This window comes from Malurus melanocephalus, unplaced genomic scaffold, assembly GCF_030028575.1.
Source record: "Malurus melanocephalus ecotype Western Australia unplaced genomic scaffold, MMel_1.1 scaffold_1, whole genome shotgun sequence".
NCBI lineage: Eukaryota > Metazoa > Chordata > Aves > Passeriformes > Maluridae > Malurus > Malurus melanocephalus.
The window spans coordinates 7,215,182-7,236,182 of record NW_026623233.1 but is presented as its reverse complement, the minus strand read 5'-3'; the positions used below and the strand labels follow the sequence as shown (position 1 = coordinate 7,236,182).

Below are 21,001 nucleotides of genomic sequence, written 5' to 3'. Positions count from 1 at the left end.
TAGCTACAGTCCAGACACAGCCAATCATCCAGCATCATTCAGTAGTAAGTTTCCGTAAGAAATTCAAACTTAATGTTTATGGGAATATCTTCAAAAATTTCTACATTCCAAATTAATATAACATGCCCTCTAGAAGGTTACACTCAACCACAAAAATTCAATCCACACCAATTCTGSTTATTCATAGTGTTGCCTGGGGATTGAATCTGAAAGAAATAAAGATAACTTCCTTCAAGAAACCAGCTAATGTAAGAATTTGATAGTTCTGATTCATCAGCTGATACACTGTATTGTGGGCTTTGGCAGCCAAGCAGACAAGGGCAGCTAGAGCTGATACCAGGAGCAGTCAAACCAACAGTTTATCCAAATTCCTTTTTCACAGTCTCATCTCCACAGTCCAGGGTTCTTCCAGCCTCATCACCTTGCCCATTGCAGATGAATTAACTTTAGCACCCTCTCCAAAACCCAACCGTTCCCATTCCAGCCTTCACAGAGCAAAGCTGTAAGTCCAGCCTCTCACTGGCAACACACACAGCCTCACCAGCACTGCCTGGGCCCCAATCCCACATCCTGATCCAAAAAGCAGCTCCTGGCTTTTCAACAGCCATATACGGAATACAGCAAGCCTCAGCCACCATCAGATCCATGGTAACCATACAGAGACATCCCGATCCTCTCACCTGGATGCACCCAGCACTGAGGAGTCCCAGTCTATGCTACTTGGTGCCCTGTATGGTCAGGAATGTGTCTGTCCACAGGCACAAACCTCTGGTGGAAGCCTCAGCTAAGCTACCATGTCCTTTCCTGGCAAAGATTGATACGGTGTGAACTCTTTTGCTAATGCAAATACTGCTCCTTGACAACAAGAATTTCCAGCAGAGGGCCATATACTCCTCCAAGAAGCATCTAGGGATGCCATCTGTGGAAGCAGGACAAGCACTTAAGAAAAATCAGTGACAGCTTATTCAGGCTGAAAACCTGAATCTCAGAGCTGCTAATAAGGAAGAATACAGAAGAGCAAATATTACACAGTAATATTTCACCAAGTCTTTTTCCAACAGGTTGTCTCAGGGACTATCTGCATCTAAAGGTCTTAAATGGATTTTTTAGATTGCATCATTTACAGAAGTGACTAAAACAATTTCAGTTTCTATGAAAATCTGCAGAAATCACTTGTGCAGCTCTGTTACAGGGTGAAGAATCACCTCCTTTCATTGGTTATGACCCTGCCAATTGTTTGGGTTTTTCCTAAGTAACCCTTAGCTCCTGTGCAAGGAGACATAGAAAGCAACTTTTCCACTTTCTCTATAGTACCTGTTACCAAGACCCTCTCAACCTCAGATATTCATCTCTTTTGCTGACAGAAGAGTCAATTTATCTGCACCTCACACAGACTCAATTCCTTCATTTTCTTGTAAGTTCTGTTAAGTCTTGAAATGGCAGACTATTGCATTTCCTTTAAATATAGCATTTCTCCTGGGCACTGCTGTAAATATAATTCATCTTGATGTTACAATTCACAGGACAGTCAGTGACCAAGCACAGCATCTTTGTGATTAGCTAGGACTCCATGACACCTGTCAGTAAAAGAACTCAGATACTAAATTGAAATTTTAACTACAGTGAGCAACATAATACTTGACACAGCCTCAGCAGGAGAGGAATGGAAGGCAGCAAACACGAACCAAACCTTTAAAGATCAAAGAAGAAGGGAAGAGATCCAGAGATCTATAGAATAGTAAAGCAAATGCCTAAGCTTGGTAAATGGATAAAAGCTGTAATAAAAAAAAAAAGCATAATTGGTGAGGTTTGCATAAACAAGAAAATGGGAAAGAATTAATATTGCTTTAGTACAAGGAAGTAGCCTTTCCAAAATGCTTCCATGTGCCTTGAAACAATTAGCCAAACATAGGGTAGAATCCAGTTAATACATCATATCTGAATATCCTTTGAAAAGACAACACCAACACAGTGAGGGTTGGTTTTATTTTAAACAAAGGTAATTGGAGCTAGGAGACTCCTCTTGAAGATTCAGAAGTGCTACAGAAGAAACAAACAACAACYGTATACAAACAACTGGGTTTCACCATGAAGGGGGTATCAAACATGACCCAGAGATTCAGCTTGAGAGTCAGGGGMAACGAAGAGACATTTTTAACTATTTCCATAGTATTTGTAGTTTAAATACAGCTGTGGTCCACTGTGATACTAAAAAACAAGAATGGGATCCAGAGATGTAAACTGTTTAAACCAACTAAACGAATGCAATGGTATTCACATGAGGACAAAGCAAACTGAATGTGTTCATCTTGGAAAGAGATGGGATCCAGTRCTACAGGAAGGCACATACAGCATGGAGAACATCTCTGATGCAAAAACAAAGGCAGCCACTGCCACCAGCTGCAGCAGCTGAACAAACAAAAGGAAATTATTATAAAAYGCACAATTTAGAACTTACTGCTATAGGATGCTGTGAAGGTAAAGAGAGCTCAAAATAGCTTTAGAAAGCTATTCAAATAAGGCGTGAAAGGAGGTCCACCAAGCTGCTGAATATATAGTGATACATCCCTGACTCCACAAGAAGCTCCACAGCTACGGACTGGCAGAAACTGGGAAGRTTTAACAGAAGGTATCACGGTCTATTTTTACCAGCTTGTTTGAGTTTTTTACCTTTTCTTCCAGGCAGCTACTACAGACCGGCATCTCACAAGATAACAAAGTAAGCCAACTTTTGATCTGAACTTGCATAGCTATCCTTAGGTCATTGAAGACACCAAAACTATTTCTACATTTTTAATGTCCAAAGGCAAGTCAGGCAAAGAAGTTTTTTGTGCTGATGTAGTTACTACCAAAAAAAGATCCTGTAAAACATTGCCTGAGTAACAATAATTCACATTTATTCCCCAAATTCTCAAAACCATGCACCAAATTTTGTTTCACGATCATTACAAGATTTAAAAGCCAAGCTAAGCAATTAAATGTCATATTGGAAGATGCAGAATTATTATGACAGAAGTTCCCTCGGAGAAGACCGAGAGAAACTCCAATGGTCAGTGCTAACTCAGTGCCTCCCACAGGTGTACCCCCCACACCTTTCCAGTGGGATCTGGTCACAGTGCAGTCACAGAATCACAAGGTGAGTCACAGAAAGTGACAGGGCTGTGTCTAAGACTGGACTATCAGGATTACCCAATTTCACAGGGGCAGCCCACAGCCACAGCAAAAGACGAGCAACAAGTCTTGTTCACCACAAATAGATGCAAACACTGTAATGCTAATATCACTAAATGTACCACCTAACTTTGCACCACTTCAAAATTAGCTAGCAATTATGTCTAGGCTTAAATGATAGCAAAGAGATGAGCAAGAAGAAACAGCTCCAAATATCACTATATCAACATGTTAAAATTATGGCACAGCAAAGAAGTAACATTTTCTTACAAAAATTTCATGTGATAAATTAACACGTGGGAGTTTTCTCCCCACTTAATCTTTGCTATTTAAATATCATAAAAAAGTCAACCCTAGTCTAGAAGAAGAAGTWACAGATTATTATACTGACCCATCTTCACAGCTGATACTGTGGAACTGAAGTTGATACTAATGGGACTTCTGTGGGTGTCTCACAATTTTTTAATAAGCAAAGTCRAGTTTGCTGAGCTAAGGATCAGGCTTCAAGTACAACTGAAACCCCTACAGGGAAGCATTTAAAACTGAAAACTATCATTTACATAACACTTCCAGATGAAAGGATACCAACYAAACCACATGGATATACACGATCTTCAGAAACGCAATCATCAGCGTAAAGCCATAAATGGCTGCAACACTGGCACTTAGCACAAGTCTCAGAACAAGCCAAAGTAAGAGCACATATAAACCCATTTCAGGTTATCATTTCCCRTGAAAAATTCCTGCTAAGATCACTAATGTGACTAACATCGGTCTCAAGACCTCTAACTTYTAGCTGTGAGAAAAAAGCAGAGAYGCAGTTATTACCAGAGTTGTGCAGCACTAGAAATCAACTTCTACACATGCAGACTGCACAATGTACTGATTTAGCAACAAAGAAAATGCCAATGCAATGAAACAGAAAAAAAAAATCGTTTATTAAAASCAATACCTAGGGCAGTAATCACAAAGATGCTGGCCTCAGAGGAGTTCAATACACACAAAAACACCACCTGTGTGGTGAAAGCATCACATCCTGTATAGATAATAGAGTATAATGTGTCATTCTARAAACAGTTTTAAAAGTTAAGCAAATGTTTCCAATTGGATGCTACAGAAGCTTTTAGAAATGCAAAGACATGGTTCCAACAAAGTGGAATTGCTTAAAAATCTKCAGTAAAGTTATCTCAAAATGTTACTGCTACTGTTACTCAAAACGGCACTGCCATCATCTTATCTTTATGGAAGACATCATCAAGCAAGTGACTTGTGTTCCAAAAACAYAAACCAAAAAAAAAATTTAAAATTCGCCTTCTATGGGTGAGAAGCCCTTTCAAATACACTGCAAGAAACAATGCAAAGCTAACAAAGCACAAGTTAGGACAATATTGAAGCCTTCCAACAGATCACAACTCCTAGTRAATAGTATGGAGAGAACACTCTTTTTAACCTCTAAGTACTAASAGTAACTCTGGAAATACAATGTTTAAAAAAATTGACACAAAGTAACTATTAAAAAAGCTCTTCTCATTTATTAGGAACTGAGTGAAAATGCTTGTTCTGTACTATCAATCTGCCAAGMAAAATTTCTTTTGCCCAAGCCCCTGTAAAGGTTCTAGAAGAGTCTGCCTTATTTTGAACTGTTACCCGACACAAGACACCTGATAAAACAACACATGCACAGTACCAACTCCTCACATTTGTGGCAGCCAACATAATTAGTTTTAGGGTATCTCAACAATAAATCCACCCATGAAGATTGTGCCGAAAGCTTGCAGCAGCGGTTTCCACGCTACCTTTTACCAGCTAYGGAAGCAATCCCTGTCAGACAGACATTCAAACCATAATCCCTAAATTCTTGTCATCTTTTAAAATGGAGTTARGCCATAATGCAATGTCTGGATTATACAAAAGTAATTCAAGTCCTGCTTCATGGCAATTCACCACCCTGAACTCCATGATTCTAGTGTTTTCTGAACCATTTAACTTCCACAATACTAGAGCCACTGGCGCTTTCAACTAAGAGTATCTCCTTCCCAGTGCCACCCTGCCACCCCAGCTAATGGCCAAGGTGTTCTGTCAAAAACTCCTCAAGCCATGAGAGCAGGTGAGCAGCTGTGTCTCTGCAAGCTGCTTTAGAGCAAGTTCTCTGACTGCCAAACAAGTTACAGCTCACTGCCTGTGAGGAGGCTGCATCTGCTTGCATAAACTCCCTCAGAGAGGCTTTTTAAAAGGCAGCAAAACAGAGTAGGAGAGTTTCTTGCTGTGATTTCACATCCTTCGTTAACTCGCAAGAAGGGCAYCCAAGGCTTCCTCTTTAGGACTACAAAGCCTCCCTATTCTACAGAAGAAAAAGAAATGCACAAAGATGAAATATTACCTTAATATTAAAATCAGGATTATTTCAAACAAGCCTCAGTGTATCTGACTTCAAGCATCACCAGTTACCTGATGGTAGACACTGCCACAGAAAGATAATTATTTCCTTTGGGTAGTTTATCGAGTGAAACTATTAGTATTCAGCAGGTAGCGAGGACTCCTTGATGAAACCTGCCTTAACTACTACCAAGAACAGACTGAACTTGAGAGCAGTTACAGGCAGCAATGGGGTAGAATTCAACCCAGCTTCAACACTTTCAGTAGTAAAGTAAAACAATTAAAATGCTATTTGACAGACTGACCACAGCAGCGCATCACCCCAACAGTTCAAGTCTCTTAAGAGGCACAAGTAGAGGTGTGACAAGCTCTACCTCCAAAAGCAACTGCCCAGTTCAAACAACGTGAAACAAAAGCTACATCAGAAATGAGGCAGGAGAGCGTGGCAGAGAAAATGTGATACTGCCAATAGTAAGTTTCACCTAAATCTAGTCAACTATTTTTCAGATGTTTGGGTCCATGCTGTCTTCTTTTGAATCCATTCTTTTGATCCTGCCCACCACAGGTCACCCTCTGGGGAGGTTTCTGTTGTTGACTATAAAAGGAAGCCTCCCCACAATTAACTTTAGCTGGGATCCATGAGACAGTGCTAGAGCCAAGGGAAGGGAAAGATAGAGGCCTTTGCAAAAGCCACTCCTTTAACTACACTCTCAGCTATGAAGTTGCACTCTCCCTTTCCCACTAGTTTTTGATCCCATCGCCCCCTTTGCTGTAACAAAGTCAATTGGCTGAATCCCAAGTCAACCCAGCTTTTTCCCTGGAGTAGCTGTGGTTCAAGTGGCCAACTAGCACCAGAGCTAGTCTACAATAAGCAGTCAGAACAGACAGAAAAACATAAGCAGTCAGAACAGACAGAAAAACACTTGTCTCTTTGAGTAGAGACAGTGCTGACCTTGGAAATGTCAGAAATCAGGGTTAGACAGATGATGTTAAGCTAGGAATGACAGGAGCGAGGAAACAGAGGGAAGTCACCTAGGAAAACAYTGCAGAAAGGAAGAACAGAACTCAAAACACAAGTGAAAAACAAAGCCAAGAAAAAAGAGAGAATGGGAGAGGAGAAACAGTTACTAAGAACTTGGTAGAAGCCAAGTCATATCATCCCTCTGCTATCAACACTTAGCAAACACAGCAGTTGAGAACATGCCCATCCCTCCCCAGCTCAGCACAAAGCAGAAACCTGAGCTCACCACCACTGGCAGATTAACTGACAGCTCAGGTGCAGAGGCTGAGCTGGAGAGACAACAGATCTCCCACACATCACCAAGCTGCCACAGACAGCTTTCTTTTYCCCTATTTTTATTTTTTTTGAAGTCTAGGATCACGAAAAGACAATCTGCATACTCACTCTACAATAAACTATCCCCCAGTTTGTGCCAGTCATAGCTCCTTCTTGACCTCCACAAGGTCAATCTGGTAGGAAARAAAGCAGGTTAGAAGGGTTACTTCTGCCAGCTAACCTTCCAGCCCCATCTCACCTTGCAGTCTGTCAAGGATCCGTGCCAGACAATGGATGGACAAGAAATACCTGACAGCACGTGTCACTGCTGCTCTACTGCCACATGGTTTAATCTACCATAGGGCCACAGTCTGGCTTCAGCCTGCTCTGCATCGTGTTCTKCATTCACAGCTCCAACTGTGGCCCACAGGAGCTGTGTCAGACACTGGAGGCTGYAGCTCAAGCACTGTGAAACAAGGGTACTCCTTCAGCAACCAAACTGAAAAAAGTATTGTGGAAAGCACAACATCCATACAGCAGCTGCTAATTCTGCCTCCAAACTAATACTCAAATCCAAGAAAAAAACTGAGACCATCCGATGAGCAAAGGAAGAGAAATGAACAGCTTTACAGCTAGAACCAGGCAAGGTTCCTAGAAAAAACTGAGCAATTACCTGTTTAGCACAATGCACATACAGCGGGAGCTCAGTAACTTTGGCATAGCAGTTTTCTTGGTCAAAGCCTTAGTAGCATACACATCACAAATGGAATTGAGGAAAGTGTGGTGTGTAAAAGTTAAGCCCAGGTTTGTTCTAGTCTTGCAATGTTTTCACAATACAAAGGTAAGCATTCCACTTACTTACTGTTAAGCTAAACTAATACAAAAGCTGATTTCTTTACACCTCTGCAAAACAACTCCAAATTACAGGCTTTTGAGTGTGGAAATTGAGGAAAACAGACTGCAGCATTTTAAGYAACGATAGTCTCTCATTTCTATCTCAAAGTGTACTTTCCAAAGACCTGAGATTTTTTGGAGTGCTCTAAAGCACATGTACATTCTTCTGCATTTGCTGACAACAGGTACAAATAAAATTACACTCATTCACTTARTTTTGAATGCTGTAGTGACATTTGAAAATGAAACCCCTCTAGCAAGAAATATTACAAAAAATTAAGAGATRAGACATCTTAATAAGCAAGTACAGGCAGGAAAGAAACCAACTAGCTGACTGGCATCTTCAAAACTGCTGAGCCCTCCAAGCCGACTAATTAACTTAGGCCATAAATAATACATAGATGCGGTCAATTTAACTATCAGCAGTTTACAATATCAAAGTCAGGTAATTACTACAACTTTGTATTTTAACAATGAAGAATCGCTCTTTCAGTTTTATTGCCAAGTACAGAAAATAACTTTAGCTGCATTTATCCATGAAATTTATCTTTTGCAAAATGTTCATGTGACACCAGGGTGAAGAACTAGCCTGAGGCAAAGGGTGTGAAAATGCATTTTCTTGTAATTTACTTTATGCTACTCACATGCCCACAGGGTGGATGGATTTAAATGGCCTATTCAAATAATGATTAGATTAGTATAGATTAACATCCTGTTCCATGTTTGTAATTCAAACACTTTCCTAAACATTTTTCCTCAATCTTTAGGGGGGAAAAAGTGAGTGATTACCCTATCTCCACACACATAAATGCTTTGACACACATGACTTAAATACTTTAACAACAAAGACTTKGATCAAACAACAAAATATGATGAACTATGTCATGATTTCTGCAGAGGCTTGCTTTTAGACAAAACATGGTAATTGTCTAAAGTGTACATTTTGAAGGCACTATGAAGCTAATAAACATATAGAACATGCAGAAAAAAAGCAATTCAGTATGTTTTGAACAGAAACCCAGCTAATTTAACAAGTAGGAAGGAATCTTTGTGTCTGATGATTTAAAGCCAAGTGCTTCCAGGCACTTTCTGCTAAGAGACTTAAGAATCAGGAACTGTCTTTTTCTTACCTCATTTTTATTCATTAATTGAGCAAGTGTGGGGGGAGTGATAAATTCCACCCCCTCTCCCAGTCTCTTTGCTTTGTACTGACTGAATGAACTCAAAACATTTGAAGAATAGACTGATCCAGTTAAAAGGTATATAAAGGTCTATTTATTTTAGATTGGGTTTCTGCTGTCAAAAGAGGACGCCACAGACTCCTCCCTTCTCCGTTGTGTCCTCTATGCCACAGTCACTCAAACCCATCCAGTTCTGAGGGTCAGTTACACTGGAAGAAAAACCTAACCCGGAGACTGGCAGGGAGGCAATGAACAGATCACTGAGAGTCTGTCAGATCATYTAAAAATAAAGCAAGAGGTGTTTCTGCTTGTGTTTCTTTAGAAATAATCATGAAACACAATGTAAACTCATYCAGAGGATGTAAAAATAATGCACAGGCAATACACACTTGCTGCCAGAGTTTACAACTCTGTTAGGAGAGTAAAACATGGAACTGATGGATGCCTTGCTAGGGGTGTTTCATTGCAATTCACATTAATCCAAATCAGTGTGCCCCTTTCTGCCATGCTCAGTCACTGCCAGGCAGATGACAGATACCCAGAGTAACCATTCTCAAAATTTTTCAGAGGGGACCTTAAAGAAGAGGGGGCCAAGGGGGAAACAGGAGGGATAATTTAGTCAAAGCTAGGGCAGTGACTCGGTTTGCAGCAGTATTTGCCTGGGACAACTGCTTTTGCTGGCACTTCCAGCCAACACATCCTAATAACATCATGTAAAAAAGCCTAGGGATTACTGTGGAGCAAGAGTGGACATCACATTGAGAAGACCTGATCAGGTGGGAATTTTGCCAGTTATTTACCAAGTATATATCTGGCAAAAAATATTAAGCATATCATCACATTCTCAGCAGTCTTCTCTCTGATAACAAATGTTCTGCCCTCTTCAAGGAAAACACGTTTGGTAGGGATTAGAAAATAGGAGAGCACGGGAATATTTTTTTAAAAATCTAGATATTAAAAAAAAAATCACCCAGCACTAACAGGAGAGTATCTGTGAAGATATCCTTCACAAACAGCTAGTAATGGCACATATTTGCTGTTAGGCTCTTCCACCTCTAGTTTTTCCTTTATTATTTCATGATCTAAGGCAGCTGCACTACTACCATTTATAAGGCTGGTGAGGCAAGTAGCAGTGAGCATTTGTATCAAATGAGCTTGGCTCAGTGTTTAATGTTTTATTTGTAAATTGGACTCAAAAGCAACTGCTACTTAACAGTTTCTAAACACTCCATTCAAAGGAGCCCGGCCAACAACAGTCAAAAAACTGGAAGAATTCTATTACTTCAGCTGAAGTTTGAGGGTAAAAGAATCAATCAGGATTTYATCTGCTAAAGATGAGCCTCCAGCCCCAGCCCTTCAAAAAACAAAAGGCACCCCAAGAATGCTTCATCCTCTCCCTGCTGGCCCCATAGGCAAAGAGGGYAGCTGCTGGGCTGCCACACACAGGCTCCCAGCAAAAGCTGCCAGCAGGGCAGAGCCACCTCAGGACACCACACAGGCAGACGGCCCTGCCCCAAAAGGAATCCCGCTCTTCTTTCCAGGGCACCAGGGCTCGGGCTCGCGTATTTGCACTTGGCCCACAAGATGGCACTGACAGAAAAACTTTGCTCCCTCTTTTTTCCTCTCCCTGCCTCTCTCTGACACAGGCTCACCACTGGCCTGGACTGATTCAGAGAAGGACTGCCACCTACTGAAACATCACACCATTTTCCCACATTGCTCAATTTCCCTCCTCACCTGCCCCCAAATTACCCARCCAGCTGGATCCTGCTGGCTTCCCCGGAGAGGCGGAGTGTGAGGCACACAACTGAAGGCAGCTTATTTTCAGTAACATGTCTTAGGTTTTCAGCACTACAATTTTSCCCATAACCTAGAATTTTTCAGTATTTCTTGAAAAAGAGAAAGACCTGGGAAAAGCTGGCAGTGTCAAAAAGATGTGGTACTCCYCACAGGCAGAATCCAGGTCTCAGTAACACTGACAGGACCAGCCCAGCYCCTGATGAAACATATGAACACAGTAAACTGCAGTGAAATAGAGCGCTCAAGCTGAAACATGCAAGTGCTAGAGCCATTTGTGTATTCAGCTGAGCACAGTAAGATAACTTCCCTTAAGGAAATGGAGAAATCACCATATTCTAATAAKTCTTTTCCTTTTAATTAGAGCAAGGCACTTTTCCCCTCTCATCAACACCACATTTCAAAATCAAGCCAGTAAAAACTACTCTCCACAGCAGAATGCATCTCACCTTWCCCACACATGCCAAGATATTTACATGCAAGCAGAACTCAGGAACAGCTGCAAAGCTGGAAGCATTAAAGAAATCAGAGCCACTCACAAAAGACCTAGATTTGGTAGTCCATCATTTACAGATAACTGAGGTGATTTATGCCAACTCTTAAGTTCAAAGTAAAACCAAAAGATTCTGGCAAGATGACAGTAAACAAAAGCAGCAGCCTGCTTTGCCAGGCTGGACTCTCTTCTGCGTAGTCTTCATTTGAGGTAAGCTTTAAAGCAATTGTTCTGCCAGAACTCCTCTCTTGCCAAAATGATGCAACAATCATCTTGTCACAAGAGGAGAAAGTTTTCCAAGTTCCTGCAGAGATCAAGCACTGGTATCTCCCAAACAGCAGGATGCACTTCAGCTCTGAGGATGTTCTTAGTCCAAAAGCACATGTTAAAAAAACACATCATGTCATTAAGGTCTGCAGGTACTCAAGTTTTCTTCACATACTATACCACCATCTATAACCCATTTTGTGTCTTTTTTGTTTTCCCTCTGTCACACACATGCTTAGGAAATAATCTGACACCTAATAAAAAGGTAACTGTGTTCAGCATACACAAGTGTAGTTCTATAGTGTATGATTTATCTACATTTCTATTTTCAGTATGTTTGCCAGCTACAAAACCTCTTCAAAACTATTCAAGAGAAGTGCACGTAGGGAGAAAGTCTGAGACTTATAAGTCCAACTTCACAAAGCATTCATAAAAACCACAAGAGCAACTAACAAGACCATAGCCATCCTGTAGGAAGTAAGAAGGCAGGCAGCTCCTGACATGAACAAGAAAACAGAGAGCAAGAACTCCTCTGACAAGTTGGCAGAATAGCATTAATCAGTAAGTAGCCTCTTCTCCCTTTTTATGCCTCAAGGACTCCAAAATTCTGCTTAAATCCCTCCAACTCCCTCTACCACCCTTCCTGGTTTCCATGCTGTCCCTCACATGATTAACTCCTATCAAAGAAGCACTGAAATGCTCTTGTGAAAACAGTTTGCTATATTTGAGCATAATGCAGAAGTCTTCTGTGCATTCTCAATTAATAGTGCAATACATTTTAATTGCTAGATGAAGGTTCATTTTATTCTCAAGATCCAAACAAACACCACAAATGAAGCAGCTACACAGAAGCCTCTCCCAAACCACAGAGCAACTCACTTGCAAAACTGCTCTGAACAGATCTATACCRGTGCTGTGGTTTAACCTGGCAGGCAGCTAAATACCGCAGAGCCATTCGCTCACTCATCCCCCCAACAACAGGGACCGGGGAGASAACTGGAAAGAAAGGTTAAATTTCTTTTAACCAATCTCTAAATTGCCTGAGATACAGGCAGTTTAATACGACAGAAAAGGAAGAGAAAATAGAAAAAGATAAAAGAATCTAGAAAAGAAGTGATGCACGACCACCTCAACCCACGATGTTGACCAAACAGCAAGGGGACACCCCCTGGTCACCTCTCCCCAGTTTTAGTGCTAAGCAYGACAGCACATGGTGTGGAATATCCATTTGGTCAACTGAGGTCAGCTGTCCTGGGGTCACCTCACAATTTCCTGTCCCCCAATTTCCTCCCTGGTAGGACAGCACAAAAATCTAAAATGTCCTTGCCTTAGTGTAAGCACTGCTCAGCAACATCTAAAGCAGTGTGTTATTAACACTGTTCTCATTCTAAATCTAAAACACAGCACTATACCAGCTTCTAGGAAAAAAATTAACTCAATCCCAGCCAAAATAGGGGCTAGCTAATATTTACTGTGTCACTGCAGCTTGCCTTGCACATGCTGACCACCAAGACATGACTGAAACACTCTGGATGAATTCTGATATGCCATACTCACTCTCACATGTGCTCCATGCAGCAAAGAAAGGAATGTGCACCCATGATAAATTCATTGTGCCAGACTCTCTACATATACACTGTCTTACAWTTTTGTGTTCAAAGTACCACACATCATGCAATACAAAAGAACTGGCAGGAATTGAAATATTCATGGTCCAATTTAAAATTTCAAAATTATTTTTTCACTTGCAAAGTACTGAACATAGTCCCTAGGCAAAAAGAAAAAAAAAATACTAATACATTCCCCAGCTATTTGTTACAGTACTCGTTACAAAGWCATACTTGTAATCCACCTTTGTTACTCGACAACTTTTTTCTTAGTTTGTTTAAAATTACCATGTATCAGGCACTTTTGGACACGTACCCCAATAAGGAGATGCATTCCTCCTCTTTAATGAAAGCCACTGGAGTCACTTAAGTCAAGAGGCAATAGCACAATACCCTGCTACTGYTGATGCAACAAGCTCTGCAGAATCACAAGAAATAAATTCTCACAGMAAGAGAAGGAAGGTTTAAGTGAAAAGGGAAACATCTGAAAAGCTACCATGCACATTTGTGGTTTAGACTATGTTTCACTAAATAAAATTAACAGCTTCTGATACTACTATATCTCCCTGTCCAATACTGSATATTCCTGCCTCTGTGTCACCTCAGCTAACACGACACTATGCATGAATGGTATACAAGATGATGAACTGGCTTAATCTGAGAAAAAAGAAAACCTCTATTTTTCCACCATTCTACTTGTAAGACACCCTTAAAGTAGTATTCAAAGGCTCTCATCAATGGGAATACAAAGCACTAGTAAACACATGAAAYGCAGTCCCAGTCCCAGGCCTGTTACTCTGTGCATGCTAAGAAATATTTGTATCACAAGAAGCTATTCTTATGAAAATAATGTAAATAGTCAAGCAACAGTATCTCCTTGTCTTAAAAACACATATTTACACACAAGAAAAAGGATGGAAATTGGGGGTGTGAGGGAAGGAGAAGTCACATCTTGGAAGTCTGTATGTACCAGAAAAGTCGAAGTAACACACCACATTTTGCTGTACATCTAAACTATATTCAGAATAGTTTTGTTAACAAGTAGAAATCGGGGTGGGAATGGGGGAAAGGAATACAGTAGAAATATCTTAATTAAAAGATGCAACTTTTCCCTTTTGAAAAATACACAAGCCTCCAAATAAAACTTCCCAATGTGTGGTCTGTAAGCAAAGAATGGTAACTTTAAAACACTGCAATTCTGGAAAATCTTTATGACATCTAAGAATCATGAAGGCATTTGGCAGCACACCTTCTGGGTTAGAAGGACTTTCTGTTGGAATAAACCCAGAAGGAAATCCAAAGAATATTGTTCTTGACAAAATAAAGGTGATAGCCTRAAAAGGAATGAAAGGAATAGATAGATGATTTAATTTCTGTATCATCATTGTAAGACTGGCATAAAATTCTTCAGTACTAGAAACCTATTTATTCCTAATTCACTGACAGATGTCAGCCAAGTCCATCCACACGAACATCATGGCTATTCTACACTCTCTTTATACAAATAGGTTTTTGAGAGCCAACTGGCAGAAAACCTTTCCAAGTCCACACTGCTAGTAGGAYTGTAGCCATAATGACCTAAAGAAGTGGGCATGCTCAGAGGAGAAAAGGATCACCTAACAGATGAACTGCTATGGTAGGGATGGGTGTGAGGGAAGAAGACAGACAGGCACCCTTGCTCCCAGAGGATCAGCTGGTCTAACAGAGTGGCACTGGCACCCCTTTCAAACTTTTCCCCAAGGCCAGAGCTCCATTTTGACATTCATAGGCATTTGTATATTTTGATTAAATCTTGAGAGCTATGAATTATATTTCACAAATTTGCATGCAGTGTTCTGAACCTTAAGGTCAAATCCCACTTGCACAAGAGATTTTATAATATACAAACATCAGATCTCCTTAGACTGTGTAAAACTGCCAGCTTTGCTTTATTTCTTCTCTGTTTAGTTTATTGTAGAAATAAAATCCTGGATCTCGCATTGCTGTCTCTGTAATAAAATAACCATCTTTGAATCCCAGAGGCAAGCAGGTGTCTCAGAAGGCAGAGGAAAGACTCTGAGATCCATGGCTTGTCTTTTTCAGTTAGGCAGTTGCCATCTCACCCAACAGTAAAAAAGTCAGAAAAACAAAGTATTTTTGAGCTCAAGAAACCTGTTAACATTACATATTTGCAGGTAAGCAAGCACTGATCTTTTATTTGCTGAAAGCCTGCAAAAAAATTTGGCAAGATACTACTTACAGAATTTGATCACATAGACCATGGTATCATTCACAGGATACATCAAGCATTCTGCCCTTTAAACAGCAGACACTAACATAGTTTTCCACTAACCTGTTTTTATTTATTATTCTACATTCAACTGCTCCCTAAACAAACTTCACTGCAGTTGAACAGTGATTTCTCCAGGGCCTCTTTTTGGCCCTGCAAGCTGTCAAACAGCTCTGGTCAAACAACATGAAAAGACAGCATTATATTCAAAAAGTTCAAGCTCCTTTGAAAGAGAACAAAACTAGAGTAACATGACACAGTTACAAGATAATCATAATGGCAAAATTTGCCAGGGCTCAGGTASAAATAAGCCATCACTTTTTCATTTTTCTCTCCTTTGCCAGACTTCTGTGGAAAATACACCTGCAGTGAGTTCCTTCTTAACTACACACATACACCCATATTCTTCTGGAAGAATCCCCCAGGTACAAGTATGTAGGACCCTGCTCAGAAAAGCAGGTTATGCTCCTCAGAAGGCAGTACAGTTAAATGTCTTCCCACACAAAGAGAAAACTGTGGGGAGAAACTGCCTTTAAAGCAAAAATGGCAATAACAGTACATAGCAAATATTCCATCTGCCTAAGGAAAAGGTGCACTGTGAGTTGTGAACTGACAGCACAGGCAGCTATTCCACAGCCCCTTCCATCTATACAGACATTCAGCAACAGCACTGAAAGCTCAAAGTAGCATAAACTACTCAATTCTACAATTATTCTACGGAAACACTAATGGTTTTCCGAAGGGAAAAAAAAATATGGAAATTCAGTCCCTGGTGGAGGTCTTAGGAACATTTCTTCTTTAATAGGTCTCAGTTCCTTGTATCCGCATACAAGAAAACTGTATTAAAAATAATTAAACCCAATACTTGCAGAACATTCTTCTGGTTATTTCCRGAATCATGCTTTGCTTTACAAAGATTGCTGCAAGCACCAAATTAAGTATTCTCTTTTCTCTGAAACACTTAAATATCAAAAAATACTGGGGGGTSTAGGAAGGGAGCCATTGGTTTCCTCTGAGGAACAGCAATCCTTCTCATTAGAATTTGAAACATCCTTTCTGAATGTTTTATTATATTCCTAACAGCCCAAACAAACTGAGAAGCAAGAGGAAGAAAATAAGAACAACTTTCAGACACCAGAACCTTTACAAACCAACAAATTTTCTCATCTCTACCCCTTATTTTACACGTAGGAAAGCAACCAAAGTCATCATGTCCTCTAAAAGAAGGATCCACAGAAAGCATCTCTAAGAAGCCATCTACTGCTCTTCCATTAATCACAGTAGTTTATTAAGTTCTCAAACATGCCATAACAAAGTCTCCAAAACCGGAGACATACAGAGCTCCAGCAAAGCAAGGAGCTCTGACATGACTTCATAAAAATACAAACCACTGCTTCCAAGATGAGTTCAGGTCTGGGAGCAAAAAGTGCTTGTGCAATGMTGATCTTATGCTAATCAAACCACTACTGTGCTTCTACCAGGCTCACAAAAKAACACACAGGAAATCACCTGATCCAACCACACAGAACTCAGATTCAATGTAAGGCTCAAGTGAAAGCTGTATAGGTCACGCARAACTCCACATTGTGGAATCCTCATTAGGAAAAGCACCTCATTAGCGCACAGAATAAGGTCACATATCCCCAGACCACCCTAGAGCTACCTCTGATACCCATATTGTCCAAATGTTTCTATCCTTTAAGGTACCACATACACATCCACACCTTTGTCAAATATTTGTACTTACCACCARCTCCTTGTTAGCTAATCTGCCCTCTCTGAAAATATCCCCTAAAGCTSTTCCAGAGATGCTCCCCACACTCTTCGCTCAACGCAAACTCTAAACCTGACTGCGGCTCAGGAAGCATTACATATACCCTGCAGAGGGGAGCTGTGGCATCTCCCCAGTTCCCACAGCGAGGAAGGCACAGATGCACCAGGGCTGACTCACACCCTGTTAGTGGAGGGAGGRGGAAGAGCCCAGGGGTAGCGGATGGCCAAGAGGCTCCTGCCAGCTACTCCCTGGTCGAATCCGGGTTGCCATTGCTCTCATCTTTGGCCACAGGGGGTTGGAAAAATTAACGAGAAAACAACAGGGAACAGACATTCACAGACCATAAATACACACAGAACAAGAGGCTCCATAAGCCCAAGCATTTGCTCCCCTTCTTGCCAGCTTCTGAACTCTGGTAGTTTGGGAGTAATTCCTGTTCCAACATGCTGAGCTGGAAGCKACTGCTGCCAGTTATCTCCACGTAAGAAAGGTGTTTCCGGCAGTCTTGCTGAGAAGCCCCTGAGGCCAGGTTAACAATTTGACTATTCCCAAAAATATTCAGACTCTCAGAACAAGGTCAAAATTATCTTTTCCTTTAATCGTTTTTCTTCATTTTCTCACCACTGCAAGGAAAAGAGCTGACAAAAGCTTTCTGCAACTAGAAAAGAGACCAAACTGCAACACTGTAACTATTCCCAGCCTGTCACAATTGCAAGTGCTTCAAGCTTTGGGAGAAACCTGAAGCAGGAAATTAGCGAAGGGGAGGGGAAGATATTAATGCAATTTTCCCCCTCTTTAACATTTACAACACTCAGTTTATTTCTGCATTGAGACCTGAGGTACCTCCTTCCCCAGTTCTGTCCAGTTCATGAATGTCTACGACTTGAAGTTTGGATCTGCTCACACACCAGTGTTCAAAACATGAAAAGTCAATGGAGCTCTAGAAAAGACAAATGGGAGTGACAGCTGTTCCAAAGCAAAAAAGAATGGTTGACACAATGCACTATTAATCCCAGAACCCRGATCTCTGAGTATTTCAGAACTTAATTTGGTTTTTCTCCCAAGAAATCTTAGGGGATTTTCTATATATTTGGAAGGGAAAAAGGAAGGCAGGTAAAAATGTAAAGACTTATTCACAAGAAGAGTACTAAAAACAATTTTAATTTACATCTTTATCCATGAGGGAACCTAAGATTAAGGGCAAGCCCTCTAAGTATCATTAATGTCACTAAGGACACTTCACTGTTTAGGGGCCTCAGGAAAGCAATCAGAGTCTTTTTTAATGATGTTCAGTTACTGCCTGGCAAAATCACAGGCAGGACCAGAGGTACCATAAGACCTTGCAAATTAATTAAGGCAACACTACATTAATTAAAGTTCAGAAGCACTAGAAACCAATTTTTCCACCCCTAAAAAATGTCTCCAAGAACTGAAAGTACAATACCTCTCACTTTCCAATGCAGAGAAGCTGAAACCTGTTTTTAATCGCATCAGTTCCTTCCCACACACCGACATCAAGTAAACTCGACAGCAGTATGTACTTGCTATAGCTAAATATACCACCAATATTCGAGAACCTAATTTGCAACCCTGCGAACACACGTTCAGAAAAGATGGCAGTTTGCTGGGTTTTTATGTAACGCAAATTTAAATAGAAAAAACAGCACCTGCCATTTTCTTCAATTAGCATTTCACTCGGCTGTAGGCAACTTGATTTCCCTATGCCGATCGCTGCGCTTCCAAAGCAATACACGAATAAATCGGACACAATTTATACGTACCAAGAATTCACTGGGACAGAAGAGCAGCGGTTTTAGGCGCCCCGGGGCCAGGCGAGCCCGGTCCCCGGCACTGKGTGTCTGCAGTGACAGAGGCACGGGGCGCGCCCCAGCGCTCGCCGAGCAGCGGCGCGGGCCTCACACGCGGTACCGGCGCACCCCGCCCGCCCGAGACACCCCGAGCCCGGCGAGCGCGGCTSCACCGGGGCGCGGCCGCCACCGCGCCGCATCGCGCAGCGCCCACAGCCCCGGAGACGGCGGCGGCTTCCCCGCAGCCCCCCGGGCCCGCAGCCAGGGGAGGGGCRGCCGCCACCATCTTGTCAGCCGCGTCCCCGGGCACAAAGGGAGGGCGAGAAACCCCCCGCCCCAGGGACCGAGCCGGGCTYCCCCAGCCCCGACTCACCTCCAGGCGCAGGGAGGCACCGCAGCCCCGCAGGAACTCGCGGATGTTGCTCAGGCACTCGCCCTCCGTCCGCGGCTCCGGGTACACCTGCAAGACAAGAGGCGGGCGGCTCAGCGCGGGGAGGAGACGGCACCGCACCGCACCGGAGCGGCGTCCCCCGCCCCGCCGCTCCCCTCACCTCCCGCTCCCTCCGCAGGCAGCGGCGCCGATCGCTCCCACTGGAGGGTTTGAACCGGGAAGTAAACACGGAGCACAGGAAATGGCGTGCGAGGGCGGGGGGCGGCGGGCAGGAGCGCGGGCAGGGGTGCCCCGGCCAGGCGCGGTCGCGGGCGGCTCTGCCCCGGCGGGGCGGGCGAAGGGAGGGAGGGACGGAGGGAGGGTCGGAGGGAGGGCGGGTCGGAGGGAGGGACGGACGGACGCAGGGAGGGACGGAGGGAGGGACGGAGGCGCGGCCCCGCTCGGCCCTCCCCAGCCCCGCCCCGGCTGCGGGCGGGAGCGCCCATGGGAGCGGCCCCCGGCCTCGCCGCAAAAATGGTTCTGAATTTTTCAAAATGCTGCTACACAGAGCCCAGTGCCGTGACCGGTTTGGCTGCAGGGCGAGGCGGGCCGGGGGACAGCCCGGGGRCAGCCCTTTCCCGGGACCAGCAGTGACCGCGCAGAGGGTACAACGCGCACGCCGCAGGTGGCCGGTGTCACCAGTGGGGCTGGGTGCCCTCGTTCTTGACTCCGGTCCACACTTAGGTATCGGTTTTCTAACAAGGAAATAGATCAGAAATGCCCCAAAGACCTCCGCGGGAAATGCCAGCACCCGGAGTTAATAATCTACCAATTCCAGGGTCTGATGTTAACGACCTTTATCTGTGGTTTATTAAACACCCCATTCTGCCCCAGAAGGAAAACAACTYCACGAAAAGGAAAACCTTGACTGAATCTGAGACACTTTTTAGCGACTCAGCCMTCTGCTCTCTGCAGCCACACTCACGGTACCTTCAGCTCAACCTCTGTCTACCCTGAAAGCAAAGTGTAGCCCTTCCACAGAAAAGCAGCCAACCCCAAGGGCTTCAAGGACATCATTGCTTAATTTAGCACAGTTTAACTCAAATTCCGTGTGTACATAAGCACCATTTCACAACAAATTCATTGATTTCTATGAAGTAGACAGCAAACAAATCATTGCCCAAACTGGACRCCTGGACACCTCGTTCTGTCAGAAGGGGAAAACCACAGAAGTTCGCTGGCAAGTTGCTTGAAACGGAGGTRTTGCAACACACAATGTCAGAGCCTTTGATCGTGCACTGCATTCAGAGGAGGTTTTGTTAAATGCACATGTATGTCAAGGTTACATAAACTCACAGCATAATCCATCTGCATAGCATTGGGAACTTCCCATAGGGTTGACTCCAAACCTTCCATCAAGCTGAAACCAAGGTAGCACCTTCCCATATGATTATAAGATATCAGAGATACCTCTGATCCCATGATACCACAAAAATAAACAAATGTGAGAGCATGACAGGGTGAACCTGGCACAAAGAAATTTAAAACACAAGTCACATCATCTTCTAAACACAAAATTCAGATGAGTTTTCAATGAAATAAATACACTAGTCTGTAACACAGTTGAGTTGAAGAATTTTTCTTTCCTCAAGGAAACCAAATGTACACATACCCCGTCCAAACTCCTCAAATTGTTTGGTACAATGATAAACCACTGT

At 42.6% G+C, this 21,001-nt stretch overlaps 1 protein-coding gene across 5 annotated transcripts in view; it reads right to left on the bottom strand.

Annotated features, from left to right (window-relative positions):
* Positions 1–21,001, bottom strand: part of ARHGEF7 (Rho guanine nucleotide exchange factor 7) — a 112,340-nt gene that overhangs the window by 77,448 nt on the left and 13,891 nt on the right. For 3 of the 5 annotated variants that reach the window (XM_057390306.1, XM_057390263.1, XM_057390297.1), the window contains exon 2: positions 19,287–19,373. In XM_057390306.1, coding sequence (XP_057246289.1) covers positions 19,287–19,373 — 87 coding nt within the window. Of the gene's footprint in view, positions 1–17,948; positions 18,000–19,286; positions 19,374–19,464; positions 19,625–21,001 lie in introns of those variants that run through there. The other 2 variants (XM_057390289.1, XM_057390271.1) reach the window with 2 other exon arrangements.